This window comes from Coregonus clupeaformis, chromosome 6, assembly GCF_020615455.1.
Source record: "Coregonus clupeaformis isolate EN_2021a chromosome 6, ASM2061545v1, whole genome shotgun sequence".
Taxonomy (NCBI): Eukaryota; Metazoa; Chordata; class Actinopteri; order Salmoniformes; family Salmonidae; genus Coregonus; species Coregonus clupeaformis.
This window is the reverse complement of record NC_059197.1, coordinates 14,798,908-14,819,811: the sequence shown is the minus strand read 5'-3', so window position 1 is coordinate 14,819,811 and position 20,904 is coordinate 14,798,908. Positions and strand designations below refer to the sequence as shown.

General features: G+C 46.3%; 1 protein-coding gene across 1 annotated transcript; it reads left to right on the top strand.

Moving 5' to 3' along the window:
• The first annotated feature begins 13,208 nt into the window (after positions 1–13,208).
• On the top strand, positions 13,209–19,009 carry LOC121568113 (collagenase 3-like). The gene is given in 10 exon segments (XM_045220935.1): positions 13,209–13,328; positions 13,663–13,916; positions 14,975–15,123; positions 15,297–15,428; positions 15,549–15,714; positions 15,783–15,914; positions 15,998–16,140; positions 18,403–18,568; positions 18,696–18,799; positions 18,906–19,009. Coding segments are annotated over 10 exon segments (1,470 nt in total).
• Positions 19,010–20,904: the final 1,895 nt, after the last annotated feature.

Below are 20,904 nucleotides of genomic sequence, written 5' to 3'. Positions count from 1 at the left end.
CAATCAAATACAACTGGTGGAGAATAGGAAGACAGAGAAGAAACAGGCTTTGGTTATGTAGAATCAGTGTTCATCAAATCAACAATCACTGCTACAGCTTCAACCAAACCAGTTCCAACTGCAATTGTCCCAGCCACCGCTAGTGGGACCAGTTGTTTCATATCCACAGCCAGTTTCTGGACAGACACAGAATTGAAGAGGAAGAGGACGAGAAGGCTTAGGAAGAGGAAGAGGAGGAAGATTTAATCCATACTTCCAGCAATCTTCAGAAGTGTGTTATAATTGTGGACAGGTTGGTCACTTTGCCCGTGAGTGTAATGGGCCAGGAGGAAACATCAGAGGGAAATTTCAGAGGAAGATACAGGGACCGGTGAACCCTTATAGGGGCCCGGAGCAAGGATTCTAGAGGTGCCCAGAAGATCCGAAAGGGGGGTGTCAGCTGGTAGCATCAGGACCGGAAAAATATCCAACAATTGAGGTGAAAGTAAACAACCGACCATTGGAAGTGATGGCGGATAGCGGAGCTGCTTTCAACTGTGTTAGGCCTGAAGATGCTACACATCACACTATGTCCAATCAACTGATTTGGACAATCAGATTTGAGGGAGTGAAACAGCTGATTCCTCTTACAGAACCAATTGAGTTCTGCTATAAAAATCAGAAAACTATAATACCCATACTGGTATAGGAACATACACCTATTGCATTGTTGGGAAGAGATGCATTGTGTAGACTGAATTGTACAATAAAATGCACGCCAGACGGCTGTCTGGTAGAAGTGCCAAAAGAAAAGGTTTACCAATTGTTGATGACGACAGAGATTGACTCTTCTTCAGTATTTTGGATTGGAAATCTCAGTGCAGATTTTTTGAAGCAGGCTAAGATATGGGAGAAATTCATTGTGGCAAACATGCCAGATGCGAGGCTTCCTGAATATCAATTTCATTGTACGCTCAAGTATTTCAAGAATGCTGCCCAATCGAACTCAGTGGAATGGTTGCGTCATCAACCAAAGAAAGTTCAACTCAACTCATGTTGCATAATTTTAGGACCACAAGGAGCAGCTATGAAGATAAACACAGACGATTATCTGGATAAAGAATTTGAGATTGAGAAGAGTGTGCCACATGTGACCTTGTTGGTTTCTGAAGACTATGAGCAGAAGCATATAGGAGAAATGATGACAGAAGCAGAGAAAGCTGTTTTTGTACCGATGAAAGAGAATTTGGCAATTTGGAGGAGTGAAGATCAGCGATTTCTCAAAATCATGATTTCGGCTCAAGGACAAGGACAGCCACAAGCTGTACGGATGACACATGAATCTATTTGCAGTGCGAAGATGGATTCAGACCCTATGAAAGAGGAGATGTTGCAACAAGTTCCAGAAGGTTCGTGGTATCAACACAGTGCCGATATTGGACTTGTGAAATCAGCCCAACCGGTGAAAGTTGAACTTCGACCAGGAGCCAGACCTCCTTGGAAGAATCAGTATCCATTTAAAGATGAAGCAATCCAAGGGATCGAACCACAAATTGAAGGACTTTCGAAAGCAGGTGTTTTGAAGACAATAAAAAATCCTCAGAGTAATACACCTTTGTTGCCTTTGAAGAAACCCGATGAGACTAATCGTATGGTTCATGATTTGAGAGCAGTGAATGAAGTAGGGACCTTTGAGAGCTATGGTTAAAGATACTGGGAATGGACAACTCCATAGCAATCTTTCCTGGACACAGGAAGGCCTTGTGGCATTTGAAACGATCAAACAGAGGTTACAGGAGGCACCTGCACTCAAACTACCAGACTACTCTAAGAATTTCTTGCTATATGTGTCTACTTCTACTGGAGGTAAATATGCTTGTGCAGTTCTTTGTCAGCCGACAGGTACAGGGACGAATCCTCAACCTATTTCCTACTACTCTACTGCCTATTCAGAAGTAGAACTAGGGCTACCACTGTGTTACAGAGCAATGGTGGGAGTATATTCAATGTATGACAAAGCATAATCTGTTACGATGTAACAGTTCTTACCCATCATAGTCTCAGAAATCTTCTGAACTATGGAAAATATACATTGACTATGCCTAGGCTCAGAGACTATCATAGGCTCTTAGAGCAGGAAGATGTCACCCTAGTGAGGTGTGATACGGTGAATCCAGCCGAGAACTTGCCAACTTCAGAGGATGGTGAGCCACATGATTGTGTTCAAGAAGCAGAGAAATACTTGAGGCTTAGATCAGATTTGCAAGCCCTTCCATTACGTGAGGCAGACCTGGAGTATTGGACTGATGGGTGTTGTTATCGTGTGGGAGATAAATTGTGTGCTGGCTATGCAGTAGTTAAAGCCCAAGGAACCGGATTTGTTGTTGAAAAGGCTGAAGTAATACCACAGCCTGCATCCGCACAACTTGCTGAACTTGTGGGGCTAACAGAAGTGTGTTTGTTAGCAGAAGGAAAGCGAGTGACGATATATAATGATTCTGCATATGCACATAGTGTATGTCATTTGTTTGGAGCAGTGTGGAAAGGTCGAGGGTTTAAGAAAACGGATGGTTCTCCGATACAACATCATGCGCAAATAATGAAACTGTTGCATGCTATGATGAAGCCTAAAGAGATAGCGATAGCTAAGTGTGCAGCTCATAAAACAGATGTGTCAAAAGTCACACAAGGGAACAAAGCTGCTGATGAAGCTGCAAAAGCCGTCACAGGAGCGAACAAATTGGGCAAGGTTTTTCTGGTCACTCATGGAGTGGACTTGGAAGAGAAAATTAAGCTTAAGGATGTGATTTTGATGCAGGAAGCTGCTTCTACGATTGACAAACAGTTATGGCTAAACCGAGGTGCTGTCAAAGATGCTACGGGTCTTTGGAGAAACCATGAGGGGTTGATAGTAGCGCCTCTAGACCTATTAGGCCTGATGATTCAGGAAGCACATGGGTTAGCTGATGTTGCAAGGGGGGAGGTTAGGAGAAAGATCACAAAGGAGTATGGTTTTTGGGCACCTTATTTGCTTGAAAAGGTTGACTATGTCATAGGCAGGTGCACAATCTGTCTGAAAAATAATGTTCGCAGGGGTGTGACTGTTCTTCTTGGTTACATTCCTACACCAAGAGGTCCTATGTGTGAGTTGGTTATCGACTTTGTTGATATGATAAAACCAATTGAAGGGAAAAGATATATGCTGGTGGTTGTAGATAGATTTTCACGATGGCTGGAGGCCTGTGCAACCAAGCGAAAAGAAGCTAAGTGGGTTGCCAAGTTTTTGTGTAAAGAAGTCATAAGCAGGTGGGGACTTCCCGATCGAAATATCATCAGATAATGGGAAAGAGTTTTGTGGATAAATCAGTAAAATAGATTTTTCAAAAATTGGGAAAAAAAGTCAGACCAAAACGTTACGAAAACTAGGGTTGAAGTAACTCTAGGAAATTTTGAATATCTGATTGTGTGATAATTTTCACATTTCTTTGCATGTTGTTGTGAGATTCAATGTTTTCTTATGAATCAAAGGGGGGAAATGGAATGTGATTCATTTATATATATCATAAATTATGAACAGATCACTTACTCCTAATGCTCAGCTCCTAAACAAGGGAGTAGAAAAAATAACTGCTTTGACCCATAGTAGAACACTTTTGGTTCCAGGTAGAAATCTCTGTGGAAAGGAACTCAAAAGGGTTCTACCTGAAACCAAAAGAGTTCTACCTGGAACCAAAAAGGGTTCTTCAAAGGGTTCTCCTATGGGGATAGATGAAGAACCCTTTTAGGTTCTAGATAGCATTATTTCTAAGAGTGTAGGGAATTGCCATTTCGGAACAAAAAATGTTTATTTTGGTGTGCCTTAGGTCCAAAAAACAGTCGGACATATTACTACTCCAGACATGCTGAAATCCACTTTACAACCCCTGGTTCCTGAGTTCCCACTTCCCTCTGATGATGCAGAACAAATGTTCCCCTGACCTGTCTTTTGATGCTGTCTCCACCCTGGGGGATGCCACCTTCTTTTTCAAAGACAAGTATGTCCATCCACCCTGTTGAAATGCCAATACAGTGCATTCAGAATGGATTCACACCTTTTCATTTTTTCCACATTTTGTCACGTTACAGCCTTATTCTAGGCCGACTCGCCTCCTCCGGACCGCATGCAACTGGGCAGGGCTAGATTGTCTCCTGCTGAGCACTTACGCAGACTAAACACCAAGAGCTGTCTGTATTGTGGAGCTACGGGACATTTCTTATCAACCTAACGATTAAAAGACCAGGATCATCAGTAGGTACGAGTACACTGCTGAGCCATACGGGGAATTTCCAATCCCTTACTACTCGTAACCCCCTCTATGCTACCCTGTTGTGGGGAGGCCAGTCCAAATCCATCCGGGTGCTCATTGACTCTGGGCCGACGAGAGCTTTATGGACACTACCCTGGTGTCGGAGCTGGGCATCTCCACTCAACCCCTTTCCATTCCGATGGACATCAGAGCGCTGGATGGGTGCTCTATTGGCAGAGTCAACCACAGTACGGTTCCTATCCACCTGCGAGTGTCAGGCAACCACAGTGAATCCATGCAGTTTCTGCTCCTGGAGTCTCCTCATGTACCCATGGTTTTGGGGTTTTCATGGCTCCAGAGGCACAATCCCCTTATCGACTGGGCTACGGGGTCCATCATGGGTTCGAGCCCATTTTGCCATGCTCATTGTCTGAAGTCGGCGCTGCCTGCCCCGGGATGTCTCCCTGCTGGCTTGGGAAAAACCTCGGATCTCTACGCCATTCCGGCGGAGTATGAGGACTTAAGGAAGGTTTTCAACTCTGCACGAGCCACATCTCTTCCACCGCATCGGTCCTACGACTGTGCTATCAACCTTCTCCCGGGCACCGCACCGCCTCAGAGGCGACTTTATTCCCTGTCGGGTCCGGAGGTCAAAGCGATGGAAGAGTATATTGAGGACTCTCTCGCTGCAGGGATTATGCATCCATCTTCCTCCCCCGCCGGTGCAGGGTTCTTCTTTGTGGAGATGAAGGACAAGACCCTGCGTCCGTGTATCGACTACCGGGGTCTCAATGACATTACGGTTAAAAACCGTTACCCGCTACAACTCATCTCCTCAGCTCTCGGGCCTCTCCAGGGGGTGATCATCTTCTCCAAGTTGGACCTTCAGAACACCTACCATCTGGTTCGGATACGGGAAGGAGATGAGTGGAAGACTGCCTTTAACACGGCTCGCGGACACTACGAGTACCTGGTAATGCCGTTCGGACTGACCAACACTCCCGCAGTATTCCAGGCCCTGGTCAATGATGTGCTCAGAGACATGTTGAACCGATTTGTGTTTGTTTACCTCGACGACATCCTCATCTATTCCCAGTCAGCTCAAGAGCACATCCTTCACGTCCGACAGGTCCTCCAGCATCTCCTGGAGAACCAGCTTTTAGTGAAGGCAGAGCAATGTAAGTTCCATCGCTCCACCATCTCCTTCCTAGGATACGTCATCGCTGCAGGGAATATTCAGATGGACCCTGACAAGGTAAGAGCGGTGGTGGATTGGCCTCAACCCACATCCAGAGTGCAGCTGCAACATTTCCTGGGGTTTGCCAATTTCTACCGCTGTTTCGTCCGGGGTTACAGCACCCTTGCTTCCCCTCTCTCTGTAATCACCTCTCCCAAGGTTCCGTTCATAGGTTCTCCAGCAGCTGACCGGGCGTTCTCAGACCTCAAGCAGTGATTCACTACAGCCCCCATCTTAATCCATCCGGACCCATCCCGTCAGTTCGTGGTGGAGTTCGACGACCTCTAACGTCGGAGTGGGGGCTGTCCTGTCCCAGCGTTCGACCCAGGACCAGAAGCTGCATCCCTGCGCCTTCCTTTCCCATGGCCTTAACTCCGCTGAGAGGAGCTATGACGTAGGAAATCGAGAATTACTCACTGTCAAGATGGCGTTGGAGGAGTGGAGGCACTGGTTAGAAGGGGCTGAACAACCATTCTTGGTGTAGAGGGACCATAAGAACCGGGAATATCTCTGCACCGCCAAGCGCCTCAACTCCAGGCAGGCAAGATGGGCCCTGATGCACTCTCACGTCTGTACAGCCCCACTACTATACCATCGGACCCCGAGACCATCCTCCCTACTTCCTGCTATAATCTGGGGAATCGAGAGTCTGTTCCGCAAGGCACAGTGTTCCGAGGGGGCCCGGCTAACTGGATGTTTGTCCCAGACTTTGCCCGTGCTCCTGTTCTGGAATGGGCACATTCCTCAAGACTCACCTGTCATCCTGGCTCCCGTCCGACCTTGGCTTTCGTCCGACAACGTTTCTGGTGGCCCACCATGGTTCCTGAGGTCTCTCTGTTCGTTGCCACCTGTACTGTGTGTGCGCAGAACAAGACTCCGTGGCAAGCTCCGGCTGGCCTCCTTCAACCACTCCCTGTCCCTCACCGACCCTGGTCCCATGTATCCTTGGACTTCGTCACGGGCCTCCCTCCATCAGATGGCAACACCACCATCCTTACGGTGGAGGAAAGGTTTTCCAAAGCCGCCCATTTTATTCCCCTTCCTAAGTTGCCCTCAGCTATGGAGACGGCCCAGCTCATGGTGCAGCACGTCTTCCGGCTCCATGGACTGCCGGTCAACATGGTCTCCAATCGCAGTCCTCAGTTCTTGTTCTGGAAGGCGTTCTGCACCCTCATTGGGTCGTCGGCCAGCCTGTCCTCTGGTTTTCATCCCCAGTCTAACTGCCAGTCGGAGCGAGCCAATCAGGACCTGGAGACAACTCTTCGCTGCCTTGTCTCCACCAATCACACCACCTGGAGCCAGAAACTCGTGTGGGTGGAATATGCCCGCAACTCCCTTCCCTGTTCTGCTATGGGTCTCTCGCCTTTTGAGTGTTCCCTGGGATATCAGCCCCCGCTCTTCCTGGAGCAAGAGGAAGAGGTCAGCATACCTTCTGCCCAGATGTTTGTCCGTCACTGTCGCCGTACCTGGAAGAGAGCCCAGGCCGCTCTTCTCAAGACCTCCTCCAGGTATTGATGACAGGTGGACCGCCACCAGACCCCTGCTCCCCGCTACTGTCTTGGGCAGAGGGTATGGCTGTCCACTTGGGATCTGCCCCTCCGGGTGGAGTCCCGCAACCTTTCCCCCCTTTTTATCAGACCATTCCTCATCTCTAAGGTCCTCAGCCCCTCTGCTGTTTGCCTTCTGTTGCCCTACACTCTCCGTATACATCCCTCTTTTCATGTGTCTAGGATTAAACCTATCTCTCACAGCCCTTTGTCTCCTGTGTCCAGGCCCACCCCTCTGCCCTGTATCATCGAAAGCCAACCGGCATACATGGTGAGGCGCTTCCTGAAGGTTCGACCGCGGGGCAGGGGATTCCAGTACCTGGTTGACTGGGAGGGTTATGGCCCGGAGGAGTGGTGCCGGGTCCCCGCTAGGGACATCCTGGACCCAGAGACTCACACTATCTGCCTCCTGTGTCTGCATCTGGGTCTTAGCCTGAGCCGTGATAGATGCAGCAGTCTACAAATATGGGAAGCTACTGTTACATCACAACAACAAAGACCATGCCAGTTCAATCTGAACATTTCATTTTATAAAACTCCTTTTAATTGTTACATTTTTGTGTATCCTAGGCTTCATCTACTTCTTTGTTGGACCACAAATGTACAAGTACGATCATACCCAGAAGCAAGTTGTTGGAACTGAGAAAGCAAATACCTGGCTCGGATGCTGAAGGATTTTAATATGAAGTTACTGTCACGGATTCTGCCGAGGCTGCTCCTCCTCCTTGCTCGGGCAGGCTTCGGCGTTCATCGTCCCCGGAGTACTAGCTACTGCCGATCGATGTTTCGGTGTTTGTCTTGTTCTGTCTTGAGTGGTTACACCTGTTGTCTATTATGTTTGATTGTAGTCCCTATATTTACCCATGTCTCTCGTTTGGTATTGTGTCTTATTGTTTTGCGTCTAGGCTGTATCGGCATTGCTGTTTTTGTCGTATACGTGTATTTTGTTTTCCTCCCTGTTTAGGAGGTTTTGTTTTGCATTTTCTTTACTATTAGTAAAGTACGTCTGCTAGTATCTCTGTGTCCTGCGCTTGACTTCACTCACCGCATACACGTCGCCCCTGACAGAATAACACACCATCATGGAGTCAGCAGGATCGGCGGTGCCAACGAGATCACTGGAGGAGCGCGTAATCCACCAAGCAGCCATGATCCAGGACCTGGGCACCGCCATGCAAGGGGTGATGGACACCTTGAGCCGATGGGAGAGAGGAGGTTTGCCCACACCTCCTCCAACGATACCACCACCATCAGCCATACCTTTCGTTCCATCTCCGGAGTCCAGTGGGATTCGGCTCTCGCTCCCGAGGGCTTATGATGGCACCGCGGCCGGGTGTCAGGGTTTCCTGCTCCAAGTAGAACTCTACCTGGCAACCATCCACCCGGCGCCCTCGGGATACGAGAGCGTTTCCGCCCTCATCTCCTGTCTGTCCGGCAAGGCACTGGAGTGGGCCAATGGCGAGTGGAGGGGAATAGACGCCGCTACAGTCAGCTATGCGGAGTTCGCCCGCCGCTTCAGGGCGGTTTTCGATCATCCCCCAGAGGGGAAAGCGGCGGGTGAGCGTCTGTTCCACCTCAGACAGGGTAAGAGGAGCGCGCAGGAATTCGCACTGGATTTCCGGACTCTGGCTGCCAATGCGGGATGGAATGAGAGGGACCTCATCGACCACTACAGGTGCAGCCTAATGGAGGACGTTCGCCGAGAGTTGGCCTGCAGGGACACCAACCTAAGTTTCGATCAGCTGGTGGACATGTCGATTCGTCTGGATACCCTGTTGGCTACCCGCGGACGTCCGGAGTTGGGGCCGTCCATTCCATCCCCCAGCACCTCCGAGCCGAGCCCTATGGAGCTTGGGGGTGCTGGTGCTAGAGAGAAGAGGAGAGAGACCAGGAGAGAGGCCGTCCCCTGCACCAACTGTGGCCACAAAGGACACACTGCGGTTCGGTGCTGGGGAGGGTCTCCTAGGGATCGAGGCAGCAGGCCACGCACTGATGAGTCATTCCAGGTGAGTAAGCGCCCAACTCACCCAGAGCTCTCTGTTGTACACATGTGTATTAAAGTTGTGTTTCTCGAGGTTTCTTCTCACTCCCAGCATAAGGCGCTAGTCGATTCAGGCGCAGCTGGGAATTTTATCGATCGCTGTTTCTCGTATAAGTTAGGGATTCCCGTTATACCAGTTGATGTGCCCTTCCCCATCCATGCCCTAGACAGCCGCCCTTTGGGGTCGGGATTGATTAGGGAGGTCACAGCGCCACTTAAGATGAAGACGCAGGGGGGTCATGAGGAGATTATACAGTTGTATTTGATTGACTCTCCTGCGTTTCCCGTGGTGTTGGGGCTTCCTTGGTTAATATCTCATGACCCCAACATTTCATGGCAACAGAGGGCTCTCAGGGAATGGTCTGATCAGTGTGTCGGGCGGTGTATAGGTGTTTCCGTAGGGGCAACGACGGTGGAAAGTCCGAACCAAATGCCCGCAATGCACATTCCTCCTGAGTATACAGATTTGGCACTCGTCTTCAGTAAGAAGAGGGCGACTCAATTACCACCTCATAGACAGGGGGATTGTGCGATAGACATCCAGGCAGGCGCTGCACTTCCTCGTAGTCATGTGTATCCTCTGTCTCAGGAGGAGACGGCAGCTATGGAGACATACGTCACCGAATCTCTGGGACAGGGATACATATGGCCATCCACTTCTCCTGCGTCCTCGAGTTTCTTTTTTGTGAAGAAGAAAGATGTGGGTTTGCGCCCGTGTATTGATTACCGTGGTCTCAATCAGATTACCATTAAATACAGCTATCCTCTCCCTCTGATTGCGAGTATGACGGAGTCATTACACGGGGCGCGATTCTTCACAAAATTGGATCTCAGGAGCGCTTACAACCTGGTGCGCATTAGGGAGGGAGATGAATGGAAAACAGCATTTAGTACCACCTCGGGTCACTATGAGTATCTCGTCATGCCATACGGTTTAATGAATGCTCCTTCAGTCTTCCAATCATTTGTGGATGAGATTTTCCGGGATTTGCATGGACAGGGTGTAGTGGTGTATATTGATGACATTCTAATATACTCCACTACACGAGCCAAGCATGTGTCCCTGGTGCGTCGGGTGTTGGGTAGACTGTTGGAGCATGACTTGTATGTGAAGGCGGAGAAATGCCTGTTTTTCCAGGAGTCCATCTCCTTCCTGGGACATCGGTTGTCAGCGTCAGGGGTGGAGATGGAGATTGACCGCGTTTCAGCCATGCGTAATTGGCAGACTCCCACCACGGTTAAGGAGGTGCAGCGGTTTTTGGGTTTTGCCAATTACTACCGGAGGTTTATCCGGGGTTTTGGACAGGTAGCAGCTCCCATCACCTCCCTGCTAAAGGGGGGCCCGGTGCGTTTGCAGTGGTCGGCTGAGGCGGACAGGGCGTTTAGACATCTGAAGGACCTGTTCACCACGGTTCCGGTGCTGGCACATCCGGACCCCTCTTTGGCGTTCCAAGTTGAGGTGGATGCGTCTGAGGCGGGGATTGGTGCTGTACTGTCTCAACACTCGGGCACGCCTCCAAAACTCTGTCCCTGTGCCTTTTATTCTAAGAAGCTCAGTCCGGCGGAACGCAATTATGACGTGGGGGACAGGGAGCTGCTAGCGGTGGTTCAAGCCCTGAAGGTGTGGAGGCATTGGCTTGAGGGGGCTAAACACCCTTTTCTCATTCTGACTGACCATCGTAACCTGGAGACACCTGCCTAGAGGGAAGTTACAACCTCTACCCGTTCCACAACGGCCGTGGTCTCACCTATCGGTGGATTTTGTCACGGACCTTCCCCCCTCCCAGGGGAATACCACGATCTTGGTCGTTGTGGATCGGTTTTCTAAGGCCTGCCGTCTCATTCCAATGCCAGGTCTCCCTACAGCCCTACAAACGGCCGACGCCTTGTTTACCCACGTCTTCCGGCACTACGGGGTGCCTGAGGATATAGTGTCTGATCGGGCTCCCCAGTTCACCTCTAGAGTCTGGAGGGCATTTATGGAACGTTTGGGGGTCTCGATTAGCCTTACCTCGGGTTTTCACCCTGAGAGTAATGGGCAGGTGGAGAGAGTAAACCAGGATGTGGGTAGGTTTCTGAGGTCCTATTGCCAGGACCGGCAGGAGGAGTGGTCGGGGTATATCCCCTGGGCAGAGATAGCCCAAAACTCACTTCGCCACTACTCCACTAATCTTACTCCTTTTCAGTGTGTGTTGGGGTATAAGCCGGTCCTGGCACCCTGGTATCAGAGCCAGATCGAGGCTCCTGCGGTGGATGAGTGGTTTCGGCGCTCGGAGGAGACATGGAACGCTGCGCATGTCCATCTGCAGCGGGTATCAGTAGGCATAAGGCGAGCGCCGATCGCCACCGCAGTGAGGGTCCAGTTTATGCCCCTGGAGATCAGGTCTGGCTCTCGACTCGAAACCTGCCCCTTCGCCTGCCCTGCCGGAAGCTGGGTCGGCGGTTTGTGGGGCCATTTAAAGTCCTGAGGAGATTGAACGAGGTATGTTATAGGTTACAACTGCCCATAAATTACCGCATTAACCCCTCGTTCCATGTGTCTCTCCTCAGGCCGGTGGTAGCTGGTCCACTCCAGGAGAATGAGATACGAGAGGCTCCTCCGCCCCCACTAGACATCGAAGGGGCTCTGGCGTACTCAGTCCGTTCCATCGTGGATTCGAGACGTCGGATGGGGGGTCTGCAGTATCTCGTGGAGTGGGTGGGGTACAGTCCGGAGGAACGGTGCTGGGTCCCTAGGAGGGACATCCTAGATCCCTCCCTGTTGACGGAGTTCCACCGGAGTCATCCGACTCGCCCTGTTCCGCGTCCTCCTGGCCGTCCCCGAGGCTGGAGCCGCGCGTCAAGGGGGGGGTACTGTCACGGATTCTGCCGAGGCTGCTCCTCCTCCTTGCTCAGAGAGGCTTCGGCATTCGTCGTCCCCGGAGTACTAGCTACTGCCGATCGATGTTTCGGTGTTTGTCTTGTTCTGTCTTGAGTGGTTACACCTGTTGTCTATTATGTTTGATTGTAGTCCCTATATTTACCCATGTCTCTCGTTTGGTATTGTGTGTTATTGTTTTGTGTCTAGGCTGTATCGGCATTGCTGTTTTTGTCGTATACGTGTATTTGTTTTCCTCCCTGTTCAGGAGGTTTTGTTTTGCATGTTCTTTACTATTAGTAAAGTACGTCTGCTAGTATCTCTGTGTCCTGCGCTTGACTTCACTCACCGCATACACGTCGCCCCTGACAGTTACCAAAAACATTTATTTGGAAATTAAATGTTTGTGTCCAAAATGCAATAAAGGCTATGCAAAGCTATATAAAACTGTACGCATAATTATAATATGTTGAATTCAGTCCAATGTATTGGGTTGCCTGTAAAGAAAACATATAGGAAATATTTGCAGGTTCATGAATCAAAACCGTGAGAAAGGATTGTGTTACATAATCCCAACATGCCCCCAACACATCAGGCAGAAATTAGTGGGTGAGTTTCTATGGCTAATTTCATAAACATTACCTAGATCATATATTTCAGTTCAGACATCAGCAAGTGTGGTTGAGATTGCAATGAAGATATCAAACCAGACCAAGAGCATCTATGTTATTGGAGCTCTGTGCCAATTGACACTTTATGACTAAGTGAGGACAACACTGCCTATTTGACAAGTGCAATTCAACAGGTCATCCAAATAACTCCAGCATAATAGAGTTAGTCCAAATAACTCTAGTCTAATCCATTTTTTGTTTAAAAATCATGGCCAATAAAAGGCCATATGTCATTTGGACATTTTGGAAATATTAGATAGACGATTGACGTGCAAACGTGTAGCCTACGTGCAGGAAGCAATATACTTGGTAACCAAAGTAACAAGCCCAGTGTTGCCAGGTAGGGCTATAGGACATCCTTTTTATCCTGTTTCACACTCTTAAGACCTGGATTGAGGTAAACAAGATATAGTTCAGGGCTTTCCATAGAGTAATTATTCTTACCACACACCTCATGGTAATAGCTGCAGGTAGAACTATTGCAACTGCAGGATTGAGGGCTTTGAAATCATGTGATTCACCACAGACCTTACACATGCCCCTATCTATAAAGCCATGGGCTAAAATGTAAAGAGCTTGTTCATTTAAAGATGGAGTGGCTGTGGACCTGGATCCAAGTGCTGTGCTTTCTAGTGCTCACAGACCTGTTGTGGACTTTGCCCATCTCTAAGGAACAATGGCCAAGGCCTGAGGACATGGAACTGGCTGAGGTTTGTGTCTTCATCCACTCTTTAGAAAATCTGAAAAATCCTATCTTTAGAAGAAAAACAAAATGTATTGGAATACATTGATTGTGTTTTGACTATTTGCCCAGGTATTGCAATTGTAGTTATTGTCTGTTTTTCAATGGTACATGTTGAGTACATTTATGAGGTGCACTTTAGGACAACTAAAAGTTATGACTACTTTAGGTCAAGCAAAAGCTGTCATCTTCTGGACAACATAAAGTGTTGCTTACTTTAGGACAAATAATACTTTTTTGTCCTTATTAGAGAAGTGACCTGCTATCAGTGGAAGTTTGGTTAGTAACCAGCTGTATGATAGGGTTACCTGAGGAGGTTCTACCACATGAGTCCCAGCAGTGGCCTCCGGCCCCGCAGTAGGAGGGCCACCTCCACCTCAGCCCTCGAGGAGAAGATCAGGGAGATGCAGGGTTTCTTTAGTCTGAAGCAGACTGGCAGATTGGATCTCCAGACCCTCTCTGTGATGAGGAAGCACAGGTGTGGAGTGCCTGACGTGGAAAACTACAGCTTTTACCCTGACCAGCCCAAGTGGAAGAATCACACCATTACATACAGGTGTATATTATTATTTGTTTTCTGTTATCGGTCTAGTATCGGTTATCGGTCACAATGTCTTCTTCTTTCTGCTGACAACTGTCTTCCATCTGTGTTGTCCATCTTGTTGTACCATTTCGTTTAGCCCCCTGCCACACAGGAGGTATTTTGTCTCTAGCCAGGCTGTCATTGTAAATAAGAATTTGTTCTTAATTGACCTGACTGGCAAAATAAAGGTAAAATAAATAAATACATTTGATCTTTTGGTATTTTCTCCATTGATATTCTAAATATCTGTCAGAATATAGATATAACTTCCTAAAGCAGACTTTCATATTTTTAAACTGCAGGGAATTACACTGAGTGTACAAAACATTAGGAACACCTTCTCTTTCCATGACATAGACTGACCAGGTGAATCCAGGTGAAAGCTATGATCCCTTATTGATGTCACCTGTTAAATCCACTTAACTCAGTGTAGATGAAGGGGAGGAAACAGGTTAAAGAATTATGTTTAAGCCTTGAAACAATTGAGACATGGATTGTGTATGTGTGCCATTCAGAGGGTGAATGGGCAAGACAAAACATTTAAGTGGTAGTAGGTGCCAGGTGCACCGGTTTGAGTGTTTCAAGAACTGCAACGCGTCTGGGTTTTTCACGCTCAACAGTTTCCCGTGTGTATCAAGAATAGTCCACCACCCAAAGGACATCCAGCCAACTTGACACAACCGTGGGAAGATTTGGAGTCAACATGGGCCAGCATCCCTGTGGAACGCTTTCGACACCTTGTAGAGTCCACACCCTGACGAATTGAGGCTGTTCTGAGGGCAAAAGGGGGTGCAACTCAATATTAGGAAGGTGTTACTAATGCTTTATACACTGTGTATAAGAGGAATGACATAATCCCCAAAATTAACAATGTTTTCATCATAACATCACTGAATTGTATCAATCAATCAATACCAGCCACCTGCCAATAGATTACCAGGTCACTGGATCTAACTAGTCCTGTTTTTTTTATGCTTTCGTTCAGGCTGTATCATGTTTTTCTGTGTTGTCTGTGTGCCAATGACCTGCAGGATTTCTCAGTACACCCCTGACCTTACACGGGAAGAGGTGGATACCTCATTCCGTTTGGCCCTGAAGATCTGGAGTGACGCGGCCCCACTGAAGTTCATCAAGGTCAACCACGACACGGCAGACATCGTCCTCTCCTTTGCAAGAAAAAGTATTCTGACCCTAAATCATTCTCCGTTCAGTTCAGCGTATTTTCTAATAGAGGTGGTAGAGAATATGTGTGGCTGCATGTGATGTTTTAATTGTGCTATAATTATATACTTATTGGAGCCAGTTTCCAGGTACGTGACTGATAGTCCATCTCTCTCCATCCACCCATCGTAGCTCATGGAGACTTCTTTCCCTTTGACGGCCCCAAGGGTGTTCTGGCCCACGCCTTCGAGCCAGGGGAGGGCATGGGGGGAGATGTGCACTTTGACGAGGATGAAATCTGGACGATGGGGCATCGCAAGCTAGGTAGGGCCACTGCTCCAAGCATAACATGAGGATCTGAATTTCTTTTATAAAACATAATGAATTAGGATTCAAAATATGATTATAGACAAATAAACATTTTCTCATTGGATGTTGTTTTAGGTTACAACCTGTTCACTGTTGCGGCCCATGAGTTTGGCCACTCCCTGGGCCTCTCCCATTCCAAAGACCCCTCATCTCTCATGTACCCCAACTACAAGTATTACAATGGAGCACAGTACACACTGCCACGAGATGACGCACTGGGAATCCAGGCGCTGTATGGTGAGTTGAAATCAGCAATAACATAATTATCACATGGTACATTTTTGGTGGATTTCTATCTAAACTTTGGAGACTTTGCTATTATTTCCAAGGCAAGCCAGTCAGAAAACAGGATCCACCTAACCTTCTTAAGAAGTGCGATCCCAACTTCTCTGTTGATGCAGTGGCATTGTTCGGGAAGGAGATTGTTTTCTTTAAAAACAGGTAAAGGAGTTTTGAATTATGCAATATGATTTTTATAGTATAAGATATTATTTGCCCCAACACAGTGGTTTGTTTCCCTCCAGGTACATGTGGTTGAGGACAACATGGACGACATACTGGAACCGTCTGAGTGAGGGCCCCAGCAGCACATACCTCCCCAGCATCAACTCTCCTGTGGACGCAGCCTATGACATCCCTGCCAAAGGCGTGGCATATGTCTTCACTGGTAATGTGCAGTCTGATCATCTCAAAGGCTTCACTTAGGCCTCGCAGCATGACAAGGCTAGATTTGAAACAGAAAACCGTTTCAAAGAACCACTGGACCTAAATTGTTGCACTTCATGCAAGAAACTCACAATGCTCATTGGTATCTGGCAGTTCTTGTGGTATGTTTTTCATAGTGTTCCAAATGCAGTGACAGTGCTCTGTGTTTCAGGTCCTAAGTACTGGGTGGTTCGACAGCTTAAGATGAAAAGCCACTTTGGTTCCATATATGACTATGGATTCCCAGCCAGAGTAAGGAACATTGACGCTGCTGTTCATATCAGTAAATATGGAAAAACCTTCTTCTTCATAGGACACGATTACTACAGGTAAACATAGCCTCTAACAAAATGTTTTTTAGGTAAATGAAAAACATAAAGTGAATGGTTATTACAGTATAATACAATATTCTGTTGCAGAAAATATACTATTTCCAAAGTCCACTGTTTAGGTAAGAGCAGTATGTTTTGACTGTAGCAGTGTTTTGATGAATAGGCATTCCAGCTCCTGAGAGGCAAAGCCTGCCATCTAGTGTTTAACAATGAGCTTTTGTTAGAAAGCAACTGGACATAAGCTATCCATCATTTATTTATAAGTTCAATGTTTATTTGTTATCCATTGTACAGATACGATGAACACAGACGTAGGATGGATCCAGGATTTCCAAGAAACATCCAAACAGACTGGCCAGGTATTGGGAGGAGGGTTGATGCTGCATTTCAGTTACAAGGTAGCCTATAAAACACTTCGCCATGTCACCTTGCCTTCAATTGCATACATTTTGATATCATGACACGTTTGTGTTATCTTGATTACTAGGCCCACTTTAAACAAAACATTATCATATTTTCTCATCAACAGGTACTATCTATCTCTTCAGTGGAACAAAGGCATACAACTATGACTACAGACAGAACCGGGTGCTGAATCGAATTCTAGCAAATGCATGGCTGGGCTGCTAACATATCTGTCAAAGACGTGACCCCTACACTCCTTCATGAAAAGGAATACTACCTACAGACATTTTACATACGCTCTTATCCAGAGCGACTTACATAAACAATTAGGGTTAAGTGCCTTGCTCAAAGGCACATCGACAGATTTTTTCCACCTTGTTGGAACGCTCTAACCGCTAGGCTACCTGCCTCCATTACAATGTTTGTTACCTACCTAGCGCAGCTGTGAAAGAACATCTGACAAGAGTGTACCGTTCAATCAATTGAACATATCCTGAAGTATACCTTGGGGATATGAGTATGTCAGATTTTGTACGTAGCAATCGGTTTAATGTCCCTGTACAGACACGTCTTTTGTAGCTTTGATGCAAATATCAGGAGTTGCTGTTCAAAGCAGTTTTTTTTATTTGATATTTAAAATCGGATTAAGTAAATCTTGGGTTGGGTGAGATTAATATACAGTATCTAAGTACCTCAGGGCTACCTCACCTAGCATGAACCAAGATAACTCATCAGCTGAATGTTGATGACAGTGTTGCAAGTCAAATTGCAACATCAAGCAACCATGTGGTATCTTACTGTATGTGTACAGAACATAAATTACAAATTGATTAATTGTATTATAATGTAGTAACATGTTATACTTTGAATTGTATTTCAATTAAAAAGTATTTTGAAGTTTGATTGTTAATAAATGTGCTTCCTTTGACTGATCAAAGATATTCAAACTAACCACTGTTTTATCCTTAAAATGTTAACTTGTGTGTACCTACAGTATGCCTAAACCTCACCCTAACAATCACCCCAAACTCTTCACACCACCTCCAACAATGTTATCAGGAGGACGATCCCTCTTCCTTGAGTATAGGGGTTTGTCCTAACGTTTGGGTCTGTGTCAGGCTGCCCCCGCCAATGCTCCAGAGGTCCAAACATCACCAGAGGACGACGAGACAGTCGCTGAGGTAATTTATCTGAAGAATAGCATCACATGGCTCAGTATGTTGCTACCCTTATCGTCAGTATTATCTCAGTAAGGTGAGAAAATACTTGTTAGCCTACTTGTTATGCTTGTACTGTTTCACATGAGAGTCCCAATGGTCATTAGGAAACAGATTGTTTAAAATGTTGTTAAAGATGTGGTGTATCTGTTTTAAGGTACAGCAATGACAGGAACGTCAAAAGCACAAAAAGTGACCGCTAATGATTTGTGTACTCCCACTGCCAAACTCTCTCTCAAACAGTATTTGCTTTGCCTCATATTTCCACAGGTGACAAATACTGGGGAATAAGGGCTTATGCAAAGACAATCCTCCCTGGTTATCCAAAGTCAATCTCCAACCTGGGCTTCCCCTCATCAGTGACTTAGTTAGATGCATCTGTGTATGTGCCAACCAGAGGGAAAACATTCTTCTTTGTGGGCAACAAATACTGGAGGTGAGTTTGGAACATGGTTTAATTAGATGCCAATAATTGATATGTCATGCATTTTTCTGCATCTTAAAAAAAAAAAAACTGTTTAACAACATCAAAATGTATAATTTGATTGATAATTATGTTTCAGCTTTGTTGAGGCAAGACGCCAAGTGGACTATGGATATCCTCTATCCATAACTCAGGATTTCACAGGCATTGGCTCCAAAGTGGACGCTGTCTGTCAGAACTTTGGTGAGTTTTTTTTGCAAGGAATACTGTGAAACTATCTTATTATTATTATTAACTTTTGCTCTAGACAAAAAACTTTGACTGATAAAGCCAATATTTTCTCCTATAGGTTACCTTTTCTTCTCAGATGGTCCAAGGCAGAGTGAGTACTATCTGGCATTTAAACGGGTGATACGTGTTCCACTGAACTACGGCTGGCTGGATTTCTACTAAGATACTACTAAGTATTACTACTATTGATAATAAGATTTCGTTGTCATGAACATTCTATATGTTCCCACAAAAAATGTATCTATCACTGTAAATATTTTTGGAAACTGTTGTAGGCCTACTACTGTCACGCCCTGGCTCTAGGGACTCTTTTAAGTTGAGCCAGGGTGTGTAGAGTTTATGTTTTGTGCTCGTTCTGTCTAGTCTAGTTGTTGTATATCTATGTTGGCCAGAGTGGTTCTCAATCAGAGGCAACGAGTATCAGCTGTTGCTGGTTGTCTCTGATTGGGAACCATATTTAGTCAGGTGGTTTTCCCACAGTGTTTGTGGGATCTTGTTCCGTGTTGGTTTGTGTTTTGCACCTGTGGACGTCACGTATCGATTTGTTGTTTTGTTCGTATATCATTTAATAAATAAGTATGTTCACCTTCCACGCTGCGCCTTGGTCCTCTATATCCGACGATCGTGACAACTACTGTGTTTCTTGCTTGTCTATCACTACAAAACAAAGAAAAGCGGTTATAGAGTGTGTATGTCTACTTTGCTATTCATCCCAAACAATATTAATATATTTATGTGCTCATCTATAAAAGAGACCTTGGTCTCAGCATGACTTAAAATGTAGGTTAAATACAATAAATAAGTGATTGCTGTCTTTGATTTATATCAAATGACGTGCAAATAATTGTTGGGTATGGTGTATAATAGATTAAGGGTTGTTCATCTATTTCTTCATTAATGTCAAACTCCTCTCAGCACAGCCTAGGGATTCAAATTAAAGTAACAAGTTGTGTAAGTTTTGACATGTTTAGTGTACCTTCGGGCATTGGCAGAGAGAGAGAGGGAGAGATTACCAAATTACCGTACGACAGACCACGTATTCACCCTGCACCTAATTGACAAACAAACAAACCAAAACAAAGGCAAAGTCTTCTCATGCTTTGTTGATTTCAAAAAAGCTTTTGACTCAATTTGGCATGAGGGTCTGCTATACAAGTTGATGGAAAGAGCGGTTGGGGGAAAAACATACGACATTATAAAATCCATGTACACAAACAACAAGTGTGCGGTTAAAATAGGCAAAAAACACACATTTCTTTCCACAGGGCCGTGGGGTGAGACAGGGATGCAGTTTAAGCCCCACCCTCTTCAACAAATATATCAACGAATTGGCGAGGGCACTAGAACAGTCTGCAGCACCCGGCCTCACCCTACTAGAATCTGAAGTCAAATGTCTACTGTTTGCTGATGATCTGGTGCTTCTGTCACCAACCAAGGAGGGCCTACAGCAGCACCTAGATCTTCTGCACAGATTCTGTCAGACCTGGGCCCTGACAGTAAATCTCAGTAAGACAAAAATAATGGTGTTCCAAAAAAGGTCCAGTTGCCAGGACCACAAATACAAATTCCATCTAGACACCGTTGCCCTAGAGCACACAAAAAACTATACATACCTCGGCCTAAACATCAGCGCCACAGGTAACTTCCACAAAGCTGTGAACGATCTGAGAGACAAGGCAAGAAGGGCCTTCTATGCCATCAAAAGGAACATAAAATTTGACATACTAATTAGGATCTGGCTAAAAATACTTGAATCAGTTATAGAACCCATTGCCTTTTATGGTTGTGAGGTCTGGGGTCCGCTCACCAACCAAGAATTCACAAAATGGGACAAACACCAAATTGAGACTGCATGCAGAATTCTGCAAAAACATCCTCCATGTACAATGTAAAACACCAAATGATGCATGCAGAGCAGAATTAGGCCAATACCCGCTAATTATCAAAATCCAGAAAAGAGCCGTTAAATTCTATAACCACTTAAAAGGAAGCGATTCCCAAACCTTCCAAAACAAAGCCATCACCTACAGAGAGATGAACTTGGAGAAGAGTCCACT